An 18182-nucleotide genomic window follows, 5' to 3' on the forward strand; every position below is an offset into this window, starting at 1 on the left:
TAGTTTGAAATTCTCCTCTGATTATTCTTTTGCTTAAACAAGTTTCTGTATCTAATAATAAGAGGGTAAAGTGCCAATTTCCTGACATTTAACTTGTGCCTGTAATCACACAAAGACAGCTAGTTTGTCAGTTTGACTGAGTGGGATCTTCTGCATATTGCCGTGACACCCAGACTCTCCTAAGACTTAGACATGGAAGAATAAAATAAATTCAATAAAATAGTGTTTTCTGTATTCTCATTTTCTACATATGCTGCATAAATAGTAATAGGAGATGTCTATATCTCTAAGACAGTGCTATATTCAAGATACTCCAAGTAATGTTTCTTTTGGATTTTTAAATATGAGATTTCTTGATAGTCTGTGATTTTTCTCCACAAAACCTTAACCTTTTGTCTGAGTAGATTTTTACATTTAGAAGCAGCACAAAGGAAATTAGAAACTAGTTGGTATTATTTTTTCCAGGAGTATACTGTTAATGACCATACTAAAGAAACTCAAACTTTATTGTGGTTTTTTTTCACAGTTGAAGTTTATTTCTGTGCAAGTCATAAGTCCTTACCTTAAAGTAACAGGTCTGCTGGGAGAGAAGATATTGAACGTTAATATTTTGTTGAAACTGATGGTGAGCTCAAGGAAATATGCTACATTTTAATTTTGTATATTTGTTGCAGCTATGAGTTTGTGAAGTACCTTAGACAATATATAAATAATACAGTGGGATCTGTGATTGAAGAAGAAACAGAAAAATGTACTTCTGCTCAAAATCAGGGTGAAGTGTCTGGCTATGACACACTCGTTCAACACGTTACTAGGAAGATCCGTGAATCAGAAGAGTGAGTATCAACATGTAATACACATTTTTGTTTCTTCTTGGTCTTTGCCTTTCTTCCTACTCACCATAAGTTGTTTTGAAAAAGTAAATTCTGAACCACTGGGTAACAACAGTGACTCTTTGCCTTCAAAAATCAGTGCAAAGCAATTAAAATATTCCCACCCTGCATTGCAATTTGTCATGCTTTGTCTCGCTCTGGAATTAAATTATGAATTATTGTATAAGAAGATCAGTAGCAAATCTATGAAGTTTCTGAGGTATCTGGGCCTGGAGTTGGGCAGGGATAAAAGAAGAATCACTACTTCATACTGTTGTATTACCTGCAAATTAAATTCAGTTGTGATATGGACATTTGTCTAAATGAAAAAAAAAAAAAATTTTATCAGGTATTAAAGTTTGTTGATTTCCTGAGATATAAGTAGAGAGTCTTCATGGCAGTGTTGTTTTCTAAAAACTAAATTATAAATTAGAACACGATCTGGCCAGAGGTCCTGAAAGATTAGTATGTTTATAGAATCATAGAATCATTAAAGTTGGAAAGACCTCTAAGATCATCAAGTCCAACCATCGCCCACCAGTACCATGACCCTTAAACCACGTCTCCAAGTGCCACATCTACACATTCGGTCAAATCAGCTTTCATTGACTAGTTTAAAAATGTTTGAGCTGTCTTGTTTTGCATTTTAGTGTACATGCAAAGATACTTCTGCAGTGCGGTCTGTATAATGTAGAATTGGCATGTGGACCAACTGTGGATAATTTTCCAAGATTTTTTGACTCAGACCATTAGATGGCAAGAAATCACTAGGTGTATAAAACCACATACCAGCATATTACAGGGTCTATGGTCCAGATTAGTTGGCTTTGAACACTGTATTTGGTAAAGAAACCTTAAATAGACAAACTGTGAGTACTGTGAGTACAGTTAAATTATTTTCTTAGTCATCTCTTCCCTAGTAATTTTATTCACCTTCCTATGGACATTAAAATAACTTTTTCTTGGAATACAGAGGCTGATAGCTCTCCTAGTGAATTTTCATGCTTTGGATTTCAAATTTGCATAAGCAGATAATTACCATGATTCCTTAAAGCAGTGTTCAGTAGTATTTCTAAAATGCATTTTAGTATATACAGCTGGTGTTTCCAGAAAATATGTAAACCCTCAAAAGTTTAGTCTATGCCTCACTTTGTTTTTGGAATTCTTGTAAAAGTCTTAACTACATCATAATGCAAGTAAAGTGAGCACCTGAAATGGCAAATGTTGAGAAACGAATAACAACCAACCAACCCCCCACTATTTTTTAGCATCAGTGGTAATTTTTCTGTGTTATGGAGGAAGAAAACAGAAAAGACAATTTTTGTCTGTCATATGCTAGCCCATAAAATAATTTTGTACACTGAGCTGCTTTTTTTTCAGCTGAGCTGCTTTTTTCACTCATCTTTCTGGCATAAACTTCATTTCATTTCTTCTTTTAGTGGCACTAGGATTTTGCTGTGATGCCAACTGCTTTCTATGTGTCCCTCTGTAAGAACAGAATTTAAAAATAGTGTATGTTTCTGTTTTAAAATATTTGTTTGTTTTCAGAAGTTTTCTTACCTAGAAGTACACAGAAATATGGCTTGTGTCCTGTCTGCAAGCATTCTGAACTCTGACTGAGCACTGTTTAGTCTCTTGTGATGGTCTTGGTATCCTTTCAGGACCATTTAAGGTTCCACTTGTGTTTGTTCATTGCAATTACTCATTTTCTGTGGTAGGTAGTGTTCATAAAGGTATCTATGGAGAAAAACATAGTAAGGAATTGAACTCCGTAGTGATACATTTTGTATTTTCATAGAACAGTCATTTGTGTCAGAAAGCAGTAATCAACTACACGTGTCTTCTGTTTTCACCTAGAAAATAACAGTTAGGATGACTGCAGATTATGCAGCTTGTGTCTTTTTGTTTGGGGTTCTTGTGCTTGTTAAAAGTGGGTAGAAGAAGATCCAATGAACTCAGTATGTCTGTATCATATTTTTACTTTCAGAGGGAGGAGGTTATTAAAGCACAATATGGTAATTTATATTTTTGATGACTGTAAAATAAGTAACAGTAGCCTTAAAGTAAAAAATAATTTGGAAGAAAATATGAATATTTTACAATAGGAGGTTTTTCTGAAGCAGCTTTTCTTTTGGGTTGCTTCCCTGAGGATATTGTTACTCAGTTTATGTAACTTATAAAACCCCTGGTTTTGTTGAAAGAAAATAATTTTGTGTGCATGACCTGTACTCGAGATCTTGAATCACGAGGATGTGTTCTCTTCTGTTGGTTCTGCTCAAGGCTTATAGCAGGAGAAAAACTGGATGCTAGACTTGAGGAAACAAACAATAACAAGGATTAGAACTGGCTTGTTTTCTCAACAACAGATTCTCCCTTTTGGTGGATTACATTCTGCTTTCTTAACCTCAGAATAGGATTATGTTAGTGGGTTTTCACTGAATGGCTCTAGAAGGGCAAAAAGGAATTTTCTTATATTTTGAAATACAGTTATCTAAAACATTTAAGGTACATAAATGTTTCATTGTTCATTCTTGATTTGTATTTGTTTTTCTTTCATTTCAGTAAATTTAGTATGCTTGGGCCTAAGTAGCGTTATGCCATATTCAGTTATTCACAATTCAGTGATTTTTTTTTTTAAACTAGTGATTTTTATGCTCTTTAATATTAAAATCATCTTTACTTTGAAGATACAGAGAAATGATGCATGCCTTGAAGAATATCATGATGGTTGTGGTAGAATCTTTGATTAACAAGTTTGAAGAAGATCGGATGCATAATAAGGAGCTGGATAGTAAAACAAAGAAAGAACGTCAGAGTGGCTCTTATGCAGACAACTGTTCTGACAGTGACTCTTCGTTCAACCAAGTACAATGTGTTTTTTCTCTCTGTTACAAAATAAGCATGGTACTGCAAAACTGTTAAGTTTCTGCCAGTGGAGATTGAGAAGAGCTCTAGAAAAAGATTCATCCTTCCTGTCTTTGATATATCCTAAACCAAATTAATTGCCTTCCTTTCACTCTGAAGTACTAAGCTCATACTAGCTAGCTAACCTTTAGACAGCATAAGCTAGATGAGATTAATGTGATCCCCAATATGCTCTAATGCACCTATGTAAGTATTGCATAGAAAAAGATAAAATAGTGGTAAAAGCAATACATCATCTAACCTTTTGTGATTTTACTTTAGGAGCCATGGTGTGCAGTTCATTTCCAGACTACTGCACTATGCTGTATTAGTAACGGAGTAAATTTTAGGAAGATACAGGAAAATTTTAAGTAAAGCAACGCAAAATATGTAACAGTAATTTTCTTGCTCTAAATTTAAATTTGAGCAAAAGACAGAAAGCATTTAGAATGTTGGCTTTAATGTTAAATTAATATAAATGTTGAAGTCCTAATTATTAAAAGTAAATTAGATATCAGAAAGACTGATAATTTTAATCTTCTGCTGTTCAGTTCAATAAAATATACTAATGATTGTTTTATAATGTGTATTACAGAGTTATATGTTCATGAGCCCAGAACAATTGCAGCTGCTTGTAGAAAGGCTTGACCCTAATCAGCCGAAGGAAGTAAGTTTTAAAGAAGAAATAATATATTAATACAGGTGAATGTTTGTGTCATCTAGAAAACAGACTCTGTGTAAATAAGAGTTCATATGCACCTGAGTAGAAACTTGTCTTTGTTGGTTCATGTACCAATTCATAGTTCATAACCAGCTGGTTCAGTAGCGAGTGTTGCAGCAAGTATCTTACTTTTTTTTTTTAAGGAGTACGTGCTAATGGGCATTTTTAGTTTGGAAATTTTTTTTTCTTTGAGAAATAAAGTTACCGAAGCTTATTTTTCTGTATATGTGCCCTTCGCCCTTCTTGGTAATTTCTGTGTTGTCCTTTGTGTTACCACTAGAGAGAGATGTCTGTTGATTTACCAACAAGCTGCTGCCAGATGGAATATATCAAGTCCAAGTTAGGTTTGCTTCCCTGTCAGTGGCAGTACTAATTTGAGTCTCTAAAGACCAGTCAGCACCAGCTGCTGAAATTTTTGAAGCTTGGAGAAATTTTGAGTTTGCTGTCCCAGTAGGATTTGTTTGGGATTGTCTGGAAGCTGAAAAAGGTGTGGTAGGTGGGAACTGGTATAACCATTGTGATCATGTTCTATTAGAAAAACAGGTAAAAAATTTGGTGCCAGTAGATATTGATAAAATTTCCTACAGTTTGTTTTAGTAGTTTGAAATAAATTGCTATAGATTACAGTTGTGTGGGAACAGAACAACAACAAAAAGTTACTAGAAATTATTTAGATGATAATGCTGATGAAAATTCAGCAGTAAAATATGCTGTCTAATAACTGTTTCCACTTTCCCTCACTGACATTTTAGAATGCTGCTGGGCACATTTGATTATTTGGTGATAGTTTCCTATATTACCTGATAACAAAATATTTGATTACAAGGGGAAAGTAGAACATAATTCTTGCATCCAGTATGGAAAGCCTACATAAAATTGTTCTCTTGCTTCTTCAGATATATGCTTTTATTTTTTGTTCCTCATTGATATTGTATTCTGTCTAAACTACCATAATAATACAGCAGAAGTATTCTGGAATTCCTTGTCTGTTCTACAGCTAGTTCCTGTCCCTTCCTTCCTCCAAACTGTCTTATAAATTACATATTTGAGAGGTTGCTGTGAAGGGACTTGTGGTGTTTGCCTTTTTGCCCACCTCAGGTTCGGCAGGAAGCAGTGCAGACTCTGAGCTTTGCCCCCCTCTCTGATGTGCTGAACTCTGAGAGTTGGCCGAGTCTGCGCAAGCTCCTGACGGTGTCTCTGTCAGATCCTGATGCAACTATCAGTGTAAGCTCATGTTCTGCACTTGGTTGTCAGATGTGTAGCCATAGTAAAGAGTACTGAAGAGGAGTAAGAGGTTAAATGTGTAGTAAGAGTAGTCCCTCAGGGTCCCAAGACATTTTATTACTTGTGTGTGTTTTACCTAAATTCTTTTTCAAGGAAAAGAACTATATGATTCTAGTAGATCTTGATTGAAAGGATTACAACAGGATTTCAATAGGATTTTTAGAGACTGGAGTAATAATCTCTGTATCTTCTAATGGGAATGAAGAGGCTTGAATGTCTTTTAGCAAACAGAGTTGTAAAACTAAGTTGACAAAACTCTGCTGTAAAACATGTCCTGTTAATATTTCCTATTTCAATGAAGTATATGTTTCATGATGATGAGAATATGATACGTACTAATATTACATAGGCACTGATGAGGAAAAAAATTGCAGCTGCTTAAATTGCTATTAGGTTATTATGCCAATTAAGCCTGTTTTTTCTTTAGATTTTTCTTTGAATTTTAAAGTGATTAACAAATAAATAGGAAAGTTGCCCCAGCTGCTGTAATGTATTTCTCTTTTTAGTTTAGGAGGTCTACAGTTTCTTTTACAACAGTGCTAGTTACAAGTCACTGGTATAACAGTGACATAAAAACATTAATGTTAATGGAGAAGTACAGTAATATTCCCTGATCTACTTCTTTATATCTCAGTGAGGTTGCTTAACATCTGTAGAGATATCTGAGCAATATATGAAGAGTAATGCTACTACATATTGATTATCATGTAATAATAATACACCGTTACATGGCTATTTAATACATTGCTTGCTTTTTCTCCCTTAGGAGAAAATTCTTAGGTTCTATGCAAAAACCTTTTCCTCTTCTCCATTTAATATGACAAGAGAAGTCTATACAAGTTTAGGTATGTGCAGTTAATTACATTTAAGTCTTCATGAGTCATGTAATTCATGAAAATCATTTAACTTTTCTAATGAAGCTGTGTAATATAGTCAACTTTGTCCAGTTGGCATGGAGGTGAGGGTTTGTTTTTTTTTTTTCTTTTTTTTAGCAAGACACTTGGAGTTGTACTTTCTTTCTGGAGAATATTCTCTTCGTATTTCGGCTGGTCTGGATGTATCAGACCCAGATGTAAATTGTTTACTTAAAAAGGTAGAAATGAACTTTTTATACTTTTTTTATCATTACTGAAACATCATATGTTATTTATTTTTCAATTTTAATAATTCTGTTTTCAGGTCCGCCTTTTAAATGAATACCAAAAGGATGCTCCATCTTCCTGGATTCGTCATCCAGAAAAGTATGTCACCTTCAAAAACCTGTCCCTGTATCTTAATTTAATGATTTTCTGTGTATACCTAGATGCATATAATTTTAGCAAGGGGTTGGTTACCGGATGCACAGGTGACTGGTCATTGATAAGGGGAGAATAAAAACAGAAAGGAGGAAAAACTGAAGCTGCATAGGAGTAGTCATGGATCATATTAAGCTGCTTACTTAGCTTTTGAAGTGTTCTAAGTGCTTTTCAACAAAAATAATTTGGGAGTTTTACAAAGTAACAGGTGTAATATTTAACACTTAAAATATAATAGTTTAGGAGAATACATATGTATGTTAGTTTTATTCATGGCAATACAAAGAACTAATATCCATCCTTACAAGATCAAGTTAAAGATAATGTTGATATTTATGATCTATCTGAACAACAAAGTTTTATAAGAAACTAGTTTCTTAATGTTATTGTTGGAAAGATTTAAGTGCTTTTTCTTTTCAGTTTATTTTTCCTATTTGTGTCATAAGGTACATGGAAGAAGTAGTGGAGAGTACCTTGTCACTTTTGTCAATAAAGCCTGAGCCTAATCATCCTGACCCTTCAGATTTTTTGAGTCCCATCTACTTCTTGGGTCTGCTAGACATCAAAGCAGTATGGTTTAAAAAGTGGACGGTAAGCAAAAAAAGTTCAGCCCAAAAACCCATAACTTGTTTATGTCTGACATGTATTTTGAAGTTTGATTTATGTCTATTGTTACCACAGACCTATTGTGTCCTGGTAACAAACTATCATGAGTACTGTGGTTAAGGAGATCTGGGAGGTTTTTTTAGGTGTTTATGTCCTTTGTCCCTCAACACTACTGTCTCCCTCATTTCTATTAATTTACTAATTTTCATAAAATTTCTGGGAACTTAACTTCACTTTGTGATTGCTGTCACTTTGTCATAATTGACTGACAACCATCAAACGATGCAAATATTTTTCTGGAAGAAGTGGTGAGCATGAAAGTACAGTTATATTTACGACACACTGCATGAAACTTGCCAAGCTCTGGTGAACATTAGAGATTTTTTTGCAACCTACCATGTATAAACTTACAATTTAGGATTTACATGGCAACGTCAAAACAAGTAGTCTTATATTTCAGCACAGTTCCTCTTTTCCTGCATGTTCTGGTACACATTTTCCTAATGACATAACTTTTTTGGTCGTCTTAAATACAGTGCAAACAAAAGGCTCAGTTGAGTGTAATAGTGGTTTACACGAGGTGGAGTTCCATACATTGAATATGTGCTGTGCACAGGATTCCTAATAGAACAGAATCAGAGAAAAGTTATGCTCTTTATTTAAAAAATGAAACTTACCTATTTGACATTGACATTAGGTCTTCTTTGTCATTTTAGCATGGGTATTACAGCAGAACAGTGGTACTTAGGCTTTTGGAAAAGAAATATAAGTCTTTGGTAAGTATTTCCCAAGGCAAATTTACTAGAAACTTGTTCTTGCTTTGTACATTGTGATTTGAACATTTTTTTCTCTTTTTTTCTTTTTGTCAGAGCTTTTACCTGTTACTTAGCTAGATGAGCCTTTTGGATTTTATTTTTTGTTTTGTTTTTATAAGTAGTTTTTGCTTAAATGAATCATTCTTAAATGCAAAGAAGGGTGTGTGACCAACCTGGAGCTAGGGGAAATTTGAATGTTTTATAGCAGGTGTTTAATTAGGATTATTTATCTATTCCTTATGCTGCTTTCCTATTTAGTATTATTTCTAACAGTGTCTAAAAATATAAGCATAAACACATGATCAAATATTTTCTTTTATTATGTGTCTGTATATTTTACTTACACTTGTGAATAAATCTTAGCAGCTCCAAACTGTAATAAATCTAAATGTACTTCCTTGTTCATATGCTGTATTTATGATTCCTTTCCAAATCCATACTGATAATTTTTAAATGTGTATACATATTGGATATGTGATAATGATACACTTCTGAAAAGAACAGTAATAGCACTGACTACACCCGACAACCAAACTGACAGTTTAGTAAGTGTATTCAAGCCATTAACTTCTCAGAATACTTGCAGGTTTTCTCTGCTCTTTTTTCATAAGTTGTGTTAATGCATAAGGAACTGGTAGTGTAGTAATGTAGTAATAACTGTAATGTATTTTAATAGCCCTGTAAAATTTTACCTCCTGTTGGTTAACCCATCGAAAGCCCTGAAACATGCGGTAGTTACAGTGTAGTGGATATTTAGGTTTTTGTGTTGAAGGATAGTACTTGGATACAAGACAGAATGACTTTATAGTAAAATATCCGATATTTAATATTTCTTTCTTTTTTTTCCACAGATTAATGCAGCTGTCCAGCAATGCCTTGATTATTTTGAATTTTGCAAGGCAGCAGTTAATAAAAATTCCAGAGTCAATGAGCTCTCCCAACAGCATTGCAGTGAGTATCTTTGCATGTCTTTCATTATATGCACATATGTCCACATTCTCCAGGTCTCCAAGCATGCTACCCCAAGAGGAAAATATTCTATCCACTCTTTTTCTTCCCAAAATTTTTATATCTTTTGAGAGTACACTAATAGCAGTGGTTAGTTGCTTAAGCTGTCTTTATATACAAAATGATCCACGTACATTGCAGGTAGTTGCTAGGTACTGTAAAATAAATGAAGAATGAGGTTCTAATTTTTCAGTTTTATTGTTACAGGTGATAAACAGATCTTTTCTTACACTGGACCAGAACTGCAGTATGTCTATTTTGTTCATTCACTGTGCCTTTTAGGAAGATTGCTGATCTATAAGCAAGGCCGCAGTCTCTTCCCTGTACAACTGAAAAATAAAAAAGGTAAGGGGAGGAATGAGGAATTGCTTTTGTCCTTAATTTAATATTTTACTTTCATGTTGAAGGAGAGTTGGATCAGTGTGTAAACAACTCGGTCGTTCTAGGTATGAGTAACATCTGTTGTCAAAACAACTGATATAATTGGTTGGAAAAGAGGCATGGTCAGAGACCAAAACTGGTTTTCAGGTGTAAAACAAAATCAATATTTCAAGCTAATTGCAAATTGAAAACAATTTCTCTTGAGTTTAACTTATTAATATCATTAAGGTAAAAAAATGGTAGAGGAAGAGGTCAGTACCTGTGCAACAGAGGTGTTAATAAGGACAGAAAATACTAGAAGCAGCAGCCCTTGGACGTTCAGAGAAGTCTGCATGTAGTGATACGTTGTGCAGGACTGACAAATGCAAGTGTGTGAGAACAGCTGTAGTGTTCCATTAGATTAATATCTTTATAATATCTAATAATAATAATCTAATAACCTCTGTTAATTCCAGGGACACGCCTATGTCCTTTGCTTCATCAGTCATACATATGCTGATTTTTCTCGATAAAGCAAAGCAAAGCATTTTTAATGTATATTTACAAATTCCATTTTATTTGTAAAATTAAAGTTGCACATTATTTGCAGAGAAATTTAAAAAAATTTTTTTTTTTTTTTAATAGATAGAGTTTCCATAACCGACCTGTTGGTATTATTGACTCAGCTTATTTATTACTCTCCAAGTTACCCAAAGACTGCTTTGGCAGCACATACAGGTAAATGTTTGGTTTTAATGTAAGCTATAATGAGTAATGTAAAAAGTAATGAGGCATGTGATAGCTTCCATTGCATTTTTTAGTCTGGGTCTGCTCTTTGTGCAGATTTTTCTCCTCCTTTACCTTTCCTTTTTCCCTCTAATTGTGTTAAATCAGTGCTTAACAAAATTATAATTCAGAAGCATCTACATAAGCTGTATAGATATGCTTGTGTAAGTTAAAATATAAATAAATACCTCTTGTGTTCACCAGACAATTATTCTCCAGCAAGCCTTGTTATGGAGATTCTGCAAGTTTTTTGTGATCAAACAGGATGTGCTGCTGAATGTCTGTATACGGATGCAGTGATAGATGCCCTGCTTCATCCTGTTCAAAGTTTACTGAGTGGCACAGAGGTTTGTAGTAAATTTTAAAATTTATTTAATATTATATTTTTTCTGTATTTTCTATATAGGTTTATTTAGTCACATGGTAACTTCTGTAGCATTTTCTATGTTAAGTATTATAGTATGCCTTAAATAGCATAGGCTGTCATTATGATTAGTCTGACAAGCTTCATTTTCTTGTAGTCTTTTGAATAGTAGCAAAGATTTTACTGTATTGAGACCATTCCCTTGGGAAAATCATATAACTTTTTTTTCTTTTTTTAATCTTCTGATGTCTTTGTGTCTTTTGGGTATTTCTTGGATACTTATTTGCCCTACCTGCTATTTAGAAGGTAGCCTGCTTTAACTCCTTTTTAAATTCAGCTGGTCAATTTAATTTATGTATTCTTGATAATTAAATAGGTAAAATATGTAATTCTTCATGGTAAGTTATTGTTTTCTGAATGATAAAAGGAAGAGAGTTTTGAACATTTCTGTAAGAATTTTGAAAATCTTTTTAAACATTAGCTCTAACTACTTGAAAGTCCTGTTACAGTTTGAACGTTCCTATTGTTTTTGTTTTGACTGAGATGATCTGGGTGATTGTATGTCTCAAGACAGAGAGGCTGTGGATCTGAAATGCCAGTGGAGGAGCCTGAGCTGTTTTACATAGACTTTGAGAGAAATTAATGGATCAGAAGCTTTGAGTTTACTTCCTGAAACCCATGCTTGCAAAGACAGTCTGGTTCCCTAACTGAAATACCATACCTAGGTTCTTAAAGTTGAATTTTGTCAGTATCTTTATTATTTTCTGAGCACATAAAGTAGCAGTGCTTACATATTTTATTATAAGGCTATCTATGGATGCCTTTGCCCTATTAACACTTTAATTTGTCTTGTTTTTACTATACATTTAAAAAATTTAGTGTTAATTTTTTCAAGTACAAAAAGTGACTCAGCCTGCATGTGGTTTGAACACTGATGGTCAAATTTAAAAACAGTACTAGGGCAATACTTCATTGATTTGCTGTGATGGAGGCCTGTGTAATTCCCCAGGCAATCTCTGTGGTCACGTGGTATTCTAAAGCACTTACAAATGCCTCTCATCTTTATTACACATTGGTAGATAAAAAAGAAATTATCCCAGAACTTAATAGTTCTTCCTTTTGTTTCATTTCTGCCGTTCTCAGCTTTCTGTTGTGGGTGGCTGAACTTTTAACATTTTGTGAGCCCTCCTCTGTATTAGTAACTAGTCTGTTTGAAAAAACAGGCCATGTTTGGGAAGATTTAACTCACAGTAGCTGTAGTAGGTTGGTTATGTGTTGTGAAGTGTTGTGAATGTGGAATGTCGTATTTGTCCTAATGAAGATGCAAAATTTTTGTATTGCATCTGACAAACCAGTAGCTAGAAAATGCAAACCAAGCCAGTGGTCCTCTTCCTTTTCTACAAGAATTTGAACATTGGCACTTCTTAGGCCCCCAGAAATCTTGCTAGCTTCTAATACTGGACCATGCTTGTCTCAAAAGGAAGGCTGTGGCTACACACGCATCTTTCTTCAGCTGGAGTTGGGGAGTGGGTAGTACTGGAGCTGCATATGGGGCTTTTTGGTTGTAATATGGGCTTGATGAGCGAACACAATGCCGTTATTTTACATTTGAATCACTCAGGTAAGTTGCAGGACTTCCTTGCCTTTTATGCAGAGTAGTATTGTCTATCTGTAGTAGAGAGGGGAGGAGAATCTCGGTCACTAATGAGCAGGAGCTGTCAGAAGGATCAGTCTGCAGGCAGCAGTATTGACCTTTTGGACTCTGAAGCCTGTGAGTTGTTGCTGAAGCATAGCTGGTGCAGAACATTGTATTGACATTTTAAAAACAAAGTATCCTGTTTTCAGTTTTTATTTTGCTGTTGCACAGGGAAAGCAAAATAATAACAAACTTGAAGAAACAGTGACAGCATATTATGTTCCTTCCTTAGCTGAAAAAGGATACCTAGTAACCTAAAAATAAAATGTCAGAGAGTTTTTTAACCCTCTATAACTGAAAATTTTAACTGAAAAAAAAGTCAAAATTGTATTTTTCAGTTGGGTTACTTTAACCACCAGAATTAATAGTAAATTCCTTAAATTTTAAAGCAGGAAGACTATTTACTCTTCCTTTGTACACTATATAAAATGTAGAGCTACCTGTAAGAGAAAAAGCAGGAGCTGGATTGCATAGCATTTAAAAAATAATTTATCTTGTGAGTGATTGATGAATCAGAAAGAGTGGACCTTGATGAATAACAGAAGACCTTGGTGAAACAGAAGTATGGAAAAGATTTAAGCAGTGGCCTTCAGCTTCAGGAAACTGGTGCTTTATTCCCCATTCTGACATTCTAGTTATTTAACAAGTGTTAGTGGGAACAGTAACCCCCCTCCACTAGTTTCATCGTTGCCTGGAACTCACCTCACTGTTGACTCCACACTGTTGTCTTGGGTGTGCATAGGGGGAAGCTGCCAAAGGGGACTTCTCACTTTGAAAATTGTCCTCTTTTGTAAGTACATTTATGCACAAATCAGGAATTTGAAGTGTTTCTCAGTCCTTGGGTGGGAAGGTACACTTTGGCTATCTCATGACTGTATTATTGAGGCATGTGGACAGGAACAGAGTTTTGGTGAGCACGTTTAGGACACGGCATAAATCCTAAAGAATTATAGCTACTGACTGTTGTCAGGCCCTCTGCACATCTGGCCCCTGCTGCCACTCTCCTGGGCTTGGCAGCCTGGGCTCAGAACCAGCATAGTTACAGGTATACAGCTTTGCTAGGAAGTCCCAGGAGAATTCCCTCCAGTGATGAGTCTGCTAATAAGGTTCGGTGTGGACTCACTCCACCTCCTCTCCACCCTTCTAAAAGTGTTTTTCAAGGTGATGTTCTTGTCCTCATTCCCTGCCTGTCCTATCTTGTGGAAGCATTGAAGACTACTGTCCCACTGATCTGAACCTTGACATACAGACACGCTTTCTTGGTTCGCTTCATCTCAGACCTGTCTTGTCAATATAAATCCATTTGCATCGTGATCATTTGAGTGTCTGCCCCTGGTTGCTGTATCTGGAGCTGCCCCCAAATCACTGATTTGGCTTTCTGGCTTAACGTGGGACCTCCCTCATCACTTTGGAGGGGATCTGGACTGTTGGATGAACCTGGTTAGTGTTACTGGACCTTGTCTGCTCACCTCGCTTGGGTATGGTGGGAATGCCTGCCCATTTGATGGCAAGCCATTGCATCTGTGTGCCTCATTATCACCCTCAGCCTCTGGCTTCTTATTTCTTGTAGAGCATCCTGCCCTTGCTGCTTCTGGGCAGTTTCCTCTTGGAGCACCAATGTTTTGCTTATCTACTCTTGGACTATTAACTTAACTTATTAATAATCAGTGGCCAATTTACCATTAAGCTGGATAGTAAGTTCATTAGTCATGGTACCATACTGCACAGTTTGGATCTCAGTGTTAAATATTCCAGCCTGCTTGATTACAGCCTAATTGTGACTACACAGTGCTCTGGAGTAAGAAATTTGCAGAGGGCTTTTGGTTTGTTCCACTGGGGTAGAATTTCCTTGTGATTCCAAAGCAAATGGCTGTTTGGGCTTACTGCAGCCTAGAAACGAGGTGGTGAAGTGCTGGGGTTTAAACCCCCAGCCCTGAATGAGGTTCAATGTGTGGATGGTGTCCACAGCCATGCAAGAATGACCTTCCTGATTGGTTTTCACCCAGGGTCTGGCCAGCCCTAGGTGGGAACCAAATAAGAGATCACCATCAGGTGCTGCTGCCTTCAGCATTAATGTCAGGTGTCCCACCAAGTTGACAGTATAAAAGCTGGCTCTGCCTACAGTGTGCTGGGGGAGATAATTTATGTAGTAAGTGTACTATGGAGGATCTCTAGTTACTGGAAGAGCTGTTGTAGGCAGAGCCCCCAGTGGTGGTAGGATGTAAGCACAGCCAGGTGCAGAGGAATGAATAATGACATATTTCATTATTCATTCATTCATTGGTCAGTTTTCCCCTTCCTCCACTGCATTCATCTTCGTAAGTGGATTTATAAACCTTTTCATTCCACCAGTGGTTGGCCACCTTGGATCCTTGGCATGTGATTTAAGACCAGAGGGAGGGATCTGGTTTCTGTGTTTCCCATTTATGATAATATCCATCCTGTTGGGACAAATAGTCAGCAAAAGAGGTGGATGCAGAAGATCTTGGGAACTGGAATTCTGTTTCTAGCCAAAGAGTTCTCAATTCATATGTAGCAACAAGGGAGTTGAAGTGTTTGTCACCTTGATTCAGGTATTGTTCTTATACCCCTAGATGGCATATCAAGAGCCTTTCTACATTCACGGTGGGGAAAGAGAGCAAGGAGTTTCAGAATGTCTGTGCTCTATATCTGTAGTCGTTGGGCTTCTGCCATGATCATTAGAAGTGACAATTATTGCCATTAGTGGTGAAAATTTCTATGTGATGATGTTTAAGCCATTAAGCAATAATTGGAAAGGTGACCTTCACGTTTGGCTTACATAAGCCAGATGAACAAACAGCTTTCATAAAAACATTGAATTTAAAACTTGTCTTTTTTTTTTTTTTTTTTTTTTTTTTCTTTTTTTCCTCTAAATAGGTGAATATAAATTGTCTCGAAACCACTTTAGTTGATGTAGCTGATATTTTGGCAAAGATTGCTGCTGTAGAAGATGGTCTTTCTGTTCTTCTTTATGGAGAAAATGCAAAGAATGCCAAACAAAATAGGTAAGAGTACGTTAATGAATGGCATTAGTGAGTACTTTAATGAATTGCACTAGATTTATGAGACTAATTTTTTTTTTTCATTTATCTCTAACAGGATATGTTTTTGTTTATATTTGGAGAAAAATATTTTCTTATCAAGTAATGTAGTAAGTGTTTTAGAGAATGTATTTGAAGATGTTTATATGTATAATCAGGTGAAATGACAATTTAAGGAAATACTTTTATTAAGGAAGATTTCCATGGTTTACTTGTTATTCATGTGGGAGCTTTTTTTTTCTCTGAATGTAGTTCCATTATATTCATAGTGCTACTGTTCAGGCCAAAGGCCTGTCTTCTATGTTTTGTTTGTTTGCTTTTCAGAATAAATATTAAACATGAACCTGATTTATTGAAAGAGTAGCATTCATTTTTCAATACATCTAGTAGAGACAGATCTCATATTAGAAGCAGACTTCTATAACACACTACGTCATTTAGCATGTGTGTGATTCTGTGGGTAATATATTTAGCTGATGCTAAAACTTGAAACAGGGCAGGAAAATGTAGAATAGCCTTAAAAAATATCTAAGCTGCAGAACTTGAAAATGATTAGACTGTATCTTTTTTAAATGGAGGCATCTCAGAAGATGCAGATGTTTCTAAGGGGGTTGGAAGTAAAGGATAATATTTTGGAGAAAGAATTGTCCTTTGAATTGCAAACTCAGAAGACTTCAGAAGGAGATCTCAGATGGGAAAATGGAAGGTACAAGGACAAATTTTGCCTTGTACTGATATCCTTAACACTGATAAATCAGAAGCTCAAATGATTGGATTATTACTATCACTAGTTGAACTCTTCTGTAAAACAGTCTGTGTAGTTCATGGCCATGTAGGCTGGGTGGGAGACAATGGATGCATTTTTGCGTTATTTTACCTGCAGGCAAAGTAAAATCACTTGCTGTACTTTTCTTCTGACTGTTGTTACAAGTTATAATATAGTTGGCCCCTCCATAGTGGGTCATAGTTTCTTTCCATAGTTACTTTTCTCCTAGAAAAATTTAAAGAAGTTTCGTCAGAGGATTTGTTTCAAGGCTTACTGATGACTGCAAAACAACATTTTAAAAGTGCTATTTTATTTCTAGTCCTACAGCTGTTCATGTCATTGTTCAGTTTACAAAGAAACTTCTTCACGACGACGTTTCTCTTTTATCTGGATCCGAGCTGTTGCCCATTGTTAAAGGAGCTTTCATTTTTGTGTGTCGTCAGATGTACAGAACTTGTGAAGGCCTGCAGATGCTAATTCCTTATGGCTTGCATGAATCTATTGGAGAGGCCTGGAAAAAGGTAAATCTTGTTTTGCCTTGGGACGATTGGCAAAAAATCTTACTATACAAGGTTCAACTTATGTAAGAGTAATTCTTTGCTTCAGGTTGCTTATGTTTAAGTAGTGAGATAAAGTTTGGAATTGTTCTAAAAATGAAGTTCTACTTTTCAAATTTTCCCTCTGTATTTGAACCTAGCAGAAGCTTAATTTGAGACTCCTGTGCCTTAAGATTAAACCAGGAATTCTAAAGATGTACTGGTAGACCTATCATTCATTGACCTAGATGTCGTGATAGCCTGTGTCCACCACAGATCACATTTTCACTCTGGGTGTGGGATATTTTGAAAGGAAAAAACTCCTGATATGTAGTCTTAGTCATTTTCAAATTAAACTAATTCATTTCAGTGGGAGACACTGGATGAGGATGTGGGTGTAGGGGGAGATATTCCAAATATTTGACTTAAATAGATACCACTGAAATGTTCTCAGGAGACCATACTGAGAAGTGCCAGGTAGGAGTCCTTGTCTTACCCATGTAGTTGGATAGCTTATGAAATGTAGAGTCTGTACTTCAACTTCATCTTGATTGGTTGTATAATGCTGCTTCTGCATGGTCCAACAGTTCTGCGTATTCTGCTTTCTATTATAAATTTACTGAACAAGTTATATGGATCTCTGCTTTATACACTGAACTTTTCTATATTCATTGTTCTAATAGCCATCTGCAGTGTGAAAATTCTTACCTCTTATTAAATCTTAGTTAAGGTGGAAAAATGACAGCAGATGCTGCAAGAGCAGTTTTCAAAAATCACAGTGAAGTAAAATTCAAACAAATATTTGAGTGATTAAAATAACATCAGAAGCATCTAGATAAGAATAGCATACTAAGCCTCAACTTTGGCTTCCAACTAAGTTGAAAGAATATTTAAACTATAGGTATTATAAGTCTAGTGGAAACTCAAAATTTAGCTGGATTATTTCACTTTATACTGAAGAATGTAACCACCTCTCTTTTATTTTTCTCCAGCGATTGTAAAATATTTTCTTAGAGAAGGATCAGACCAAGCTGGAGGAAAAAAAAATCGTTAAAAGAGTAAAGGCTTTTTTTTTTTTTTTTTTTTGCAAGCATGGAAACAGGAGGG

The 18182-nt window shown here is 35.5% G+C and overlaps 1 protein-coding gene across 1 annotated transcript; it reads left to right on the forward strand.

Moving 5' to 3' along the window:
- Nucleotides 1-674: 674 nt before the first annotated feature.
- Nucleotides 675-17122, forward strand: LOC103771631 (protein broad-minded-like; the record flags this gene model as incomplete). Its single annotated transcript, XM_008938931.1, has 15 exons — nt 675-836; nt 3560-3737; nt 4372-4443; nt 5596-5721; nt 6548-6626; nt 6774-6874; nt 6961-7022; nt 7523-7667; nt 8399-8458; nt 9349-9448; nt 9713-9850; nt 10511-10603; nt 10856-10998; nt 15610-15737; nt 16859-17122. Coding segments are annotated over 15 exons (1851 nt in total), but the record flags the coding sequence as incomplete, so codon positions are not given.
- Between the last annotated feature and the right edge of the window lie 1060 nt (nt 17123-18182).

The sequence above is a fragment of the Merops nubicus genome, unplaced genomic scaffold, assembly GCF_000691845.1.
Source record: "Merops nubicus isolate BGI_N331 unplaced genomic scaffold, ASM69184v1 scaffold37094, whole genome shotgun sequence".
NCBI classification, from domain to species: domain Eukaryota; kingdom Metazoa; phylum Chordata; class Aves; order Coraciiformes; family Meropidae; genus Merops; species Merops nubicus.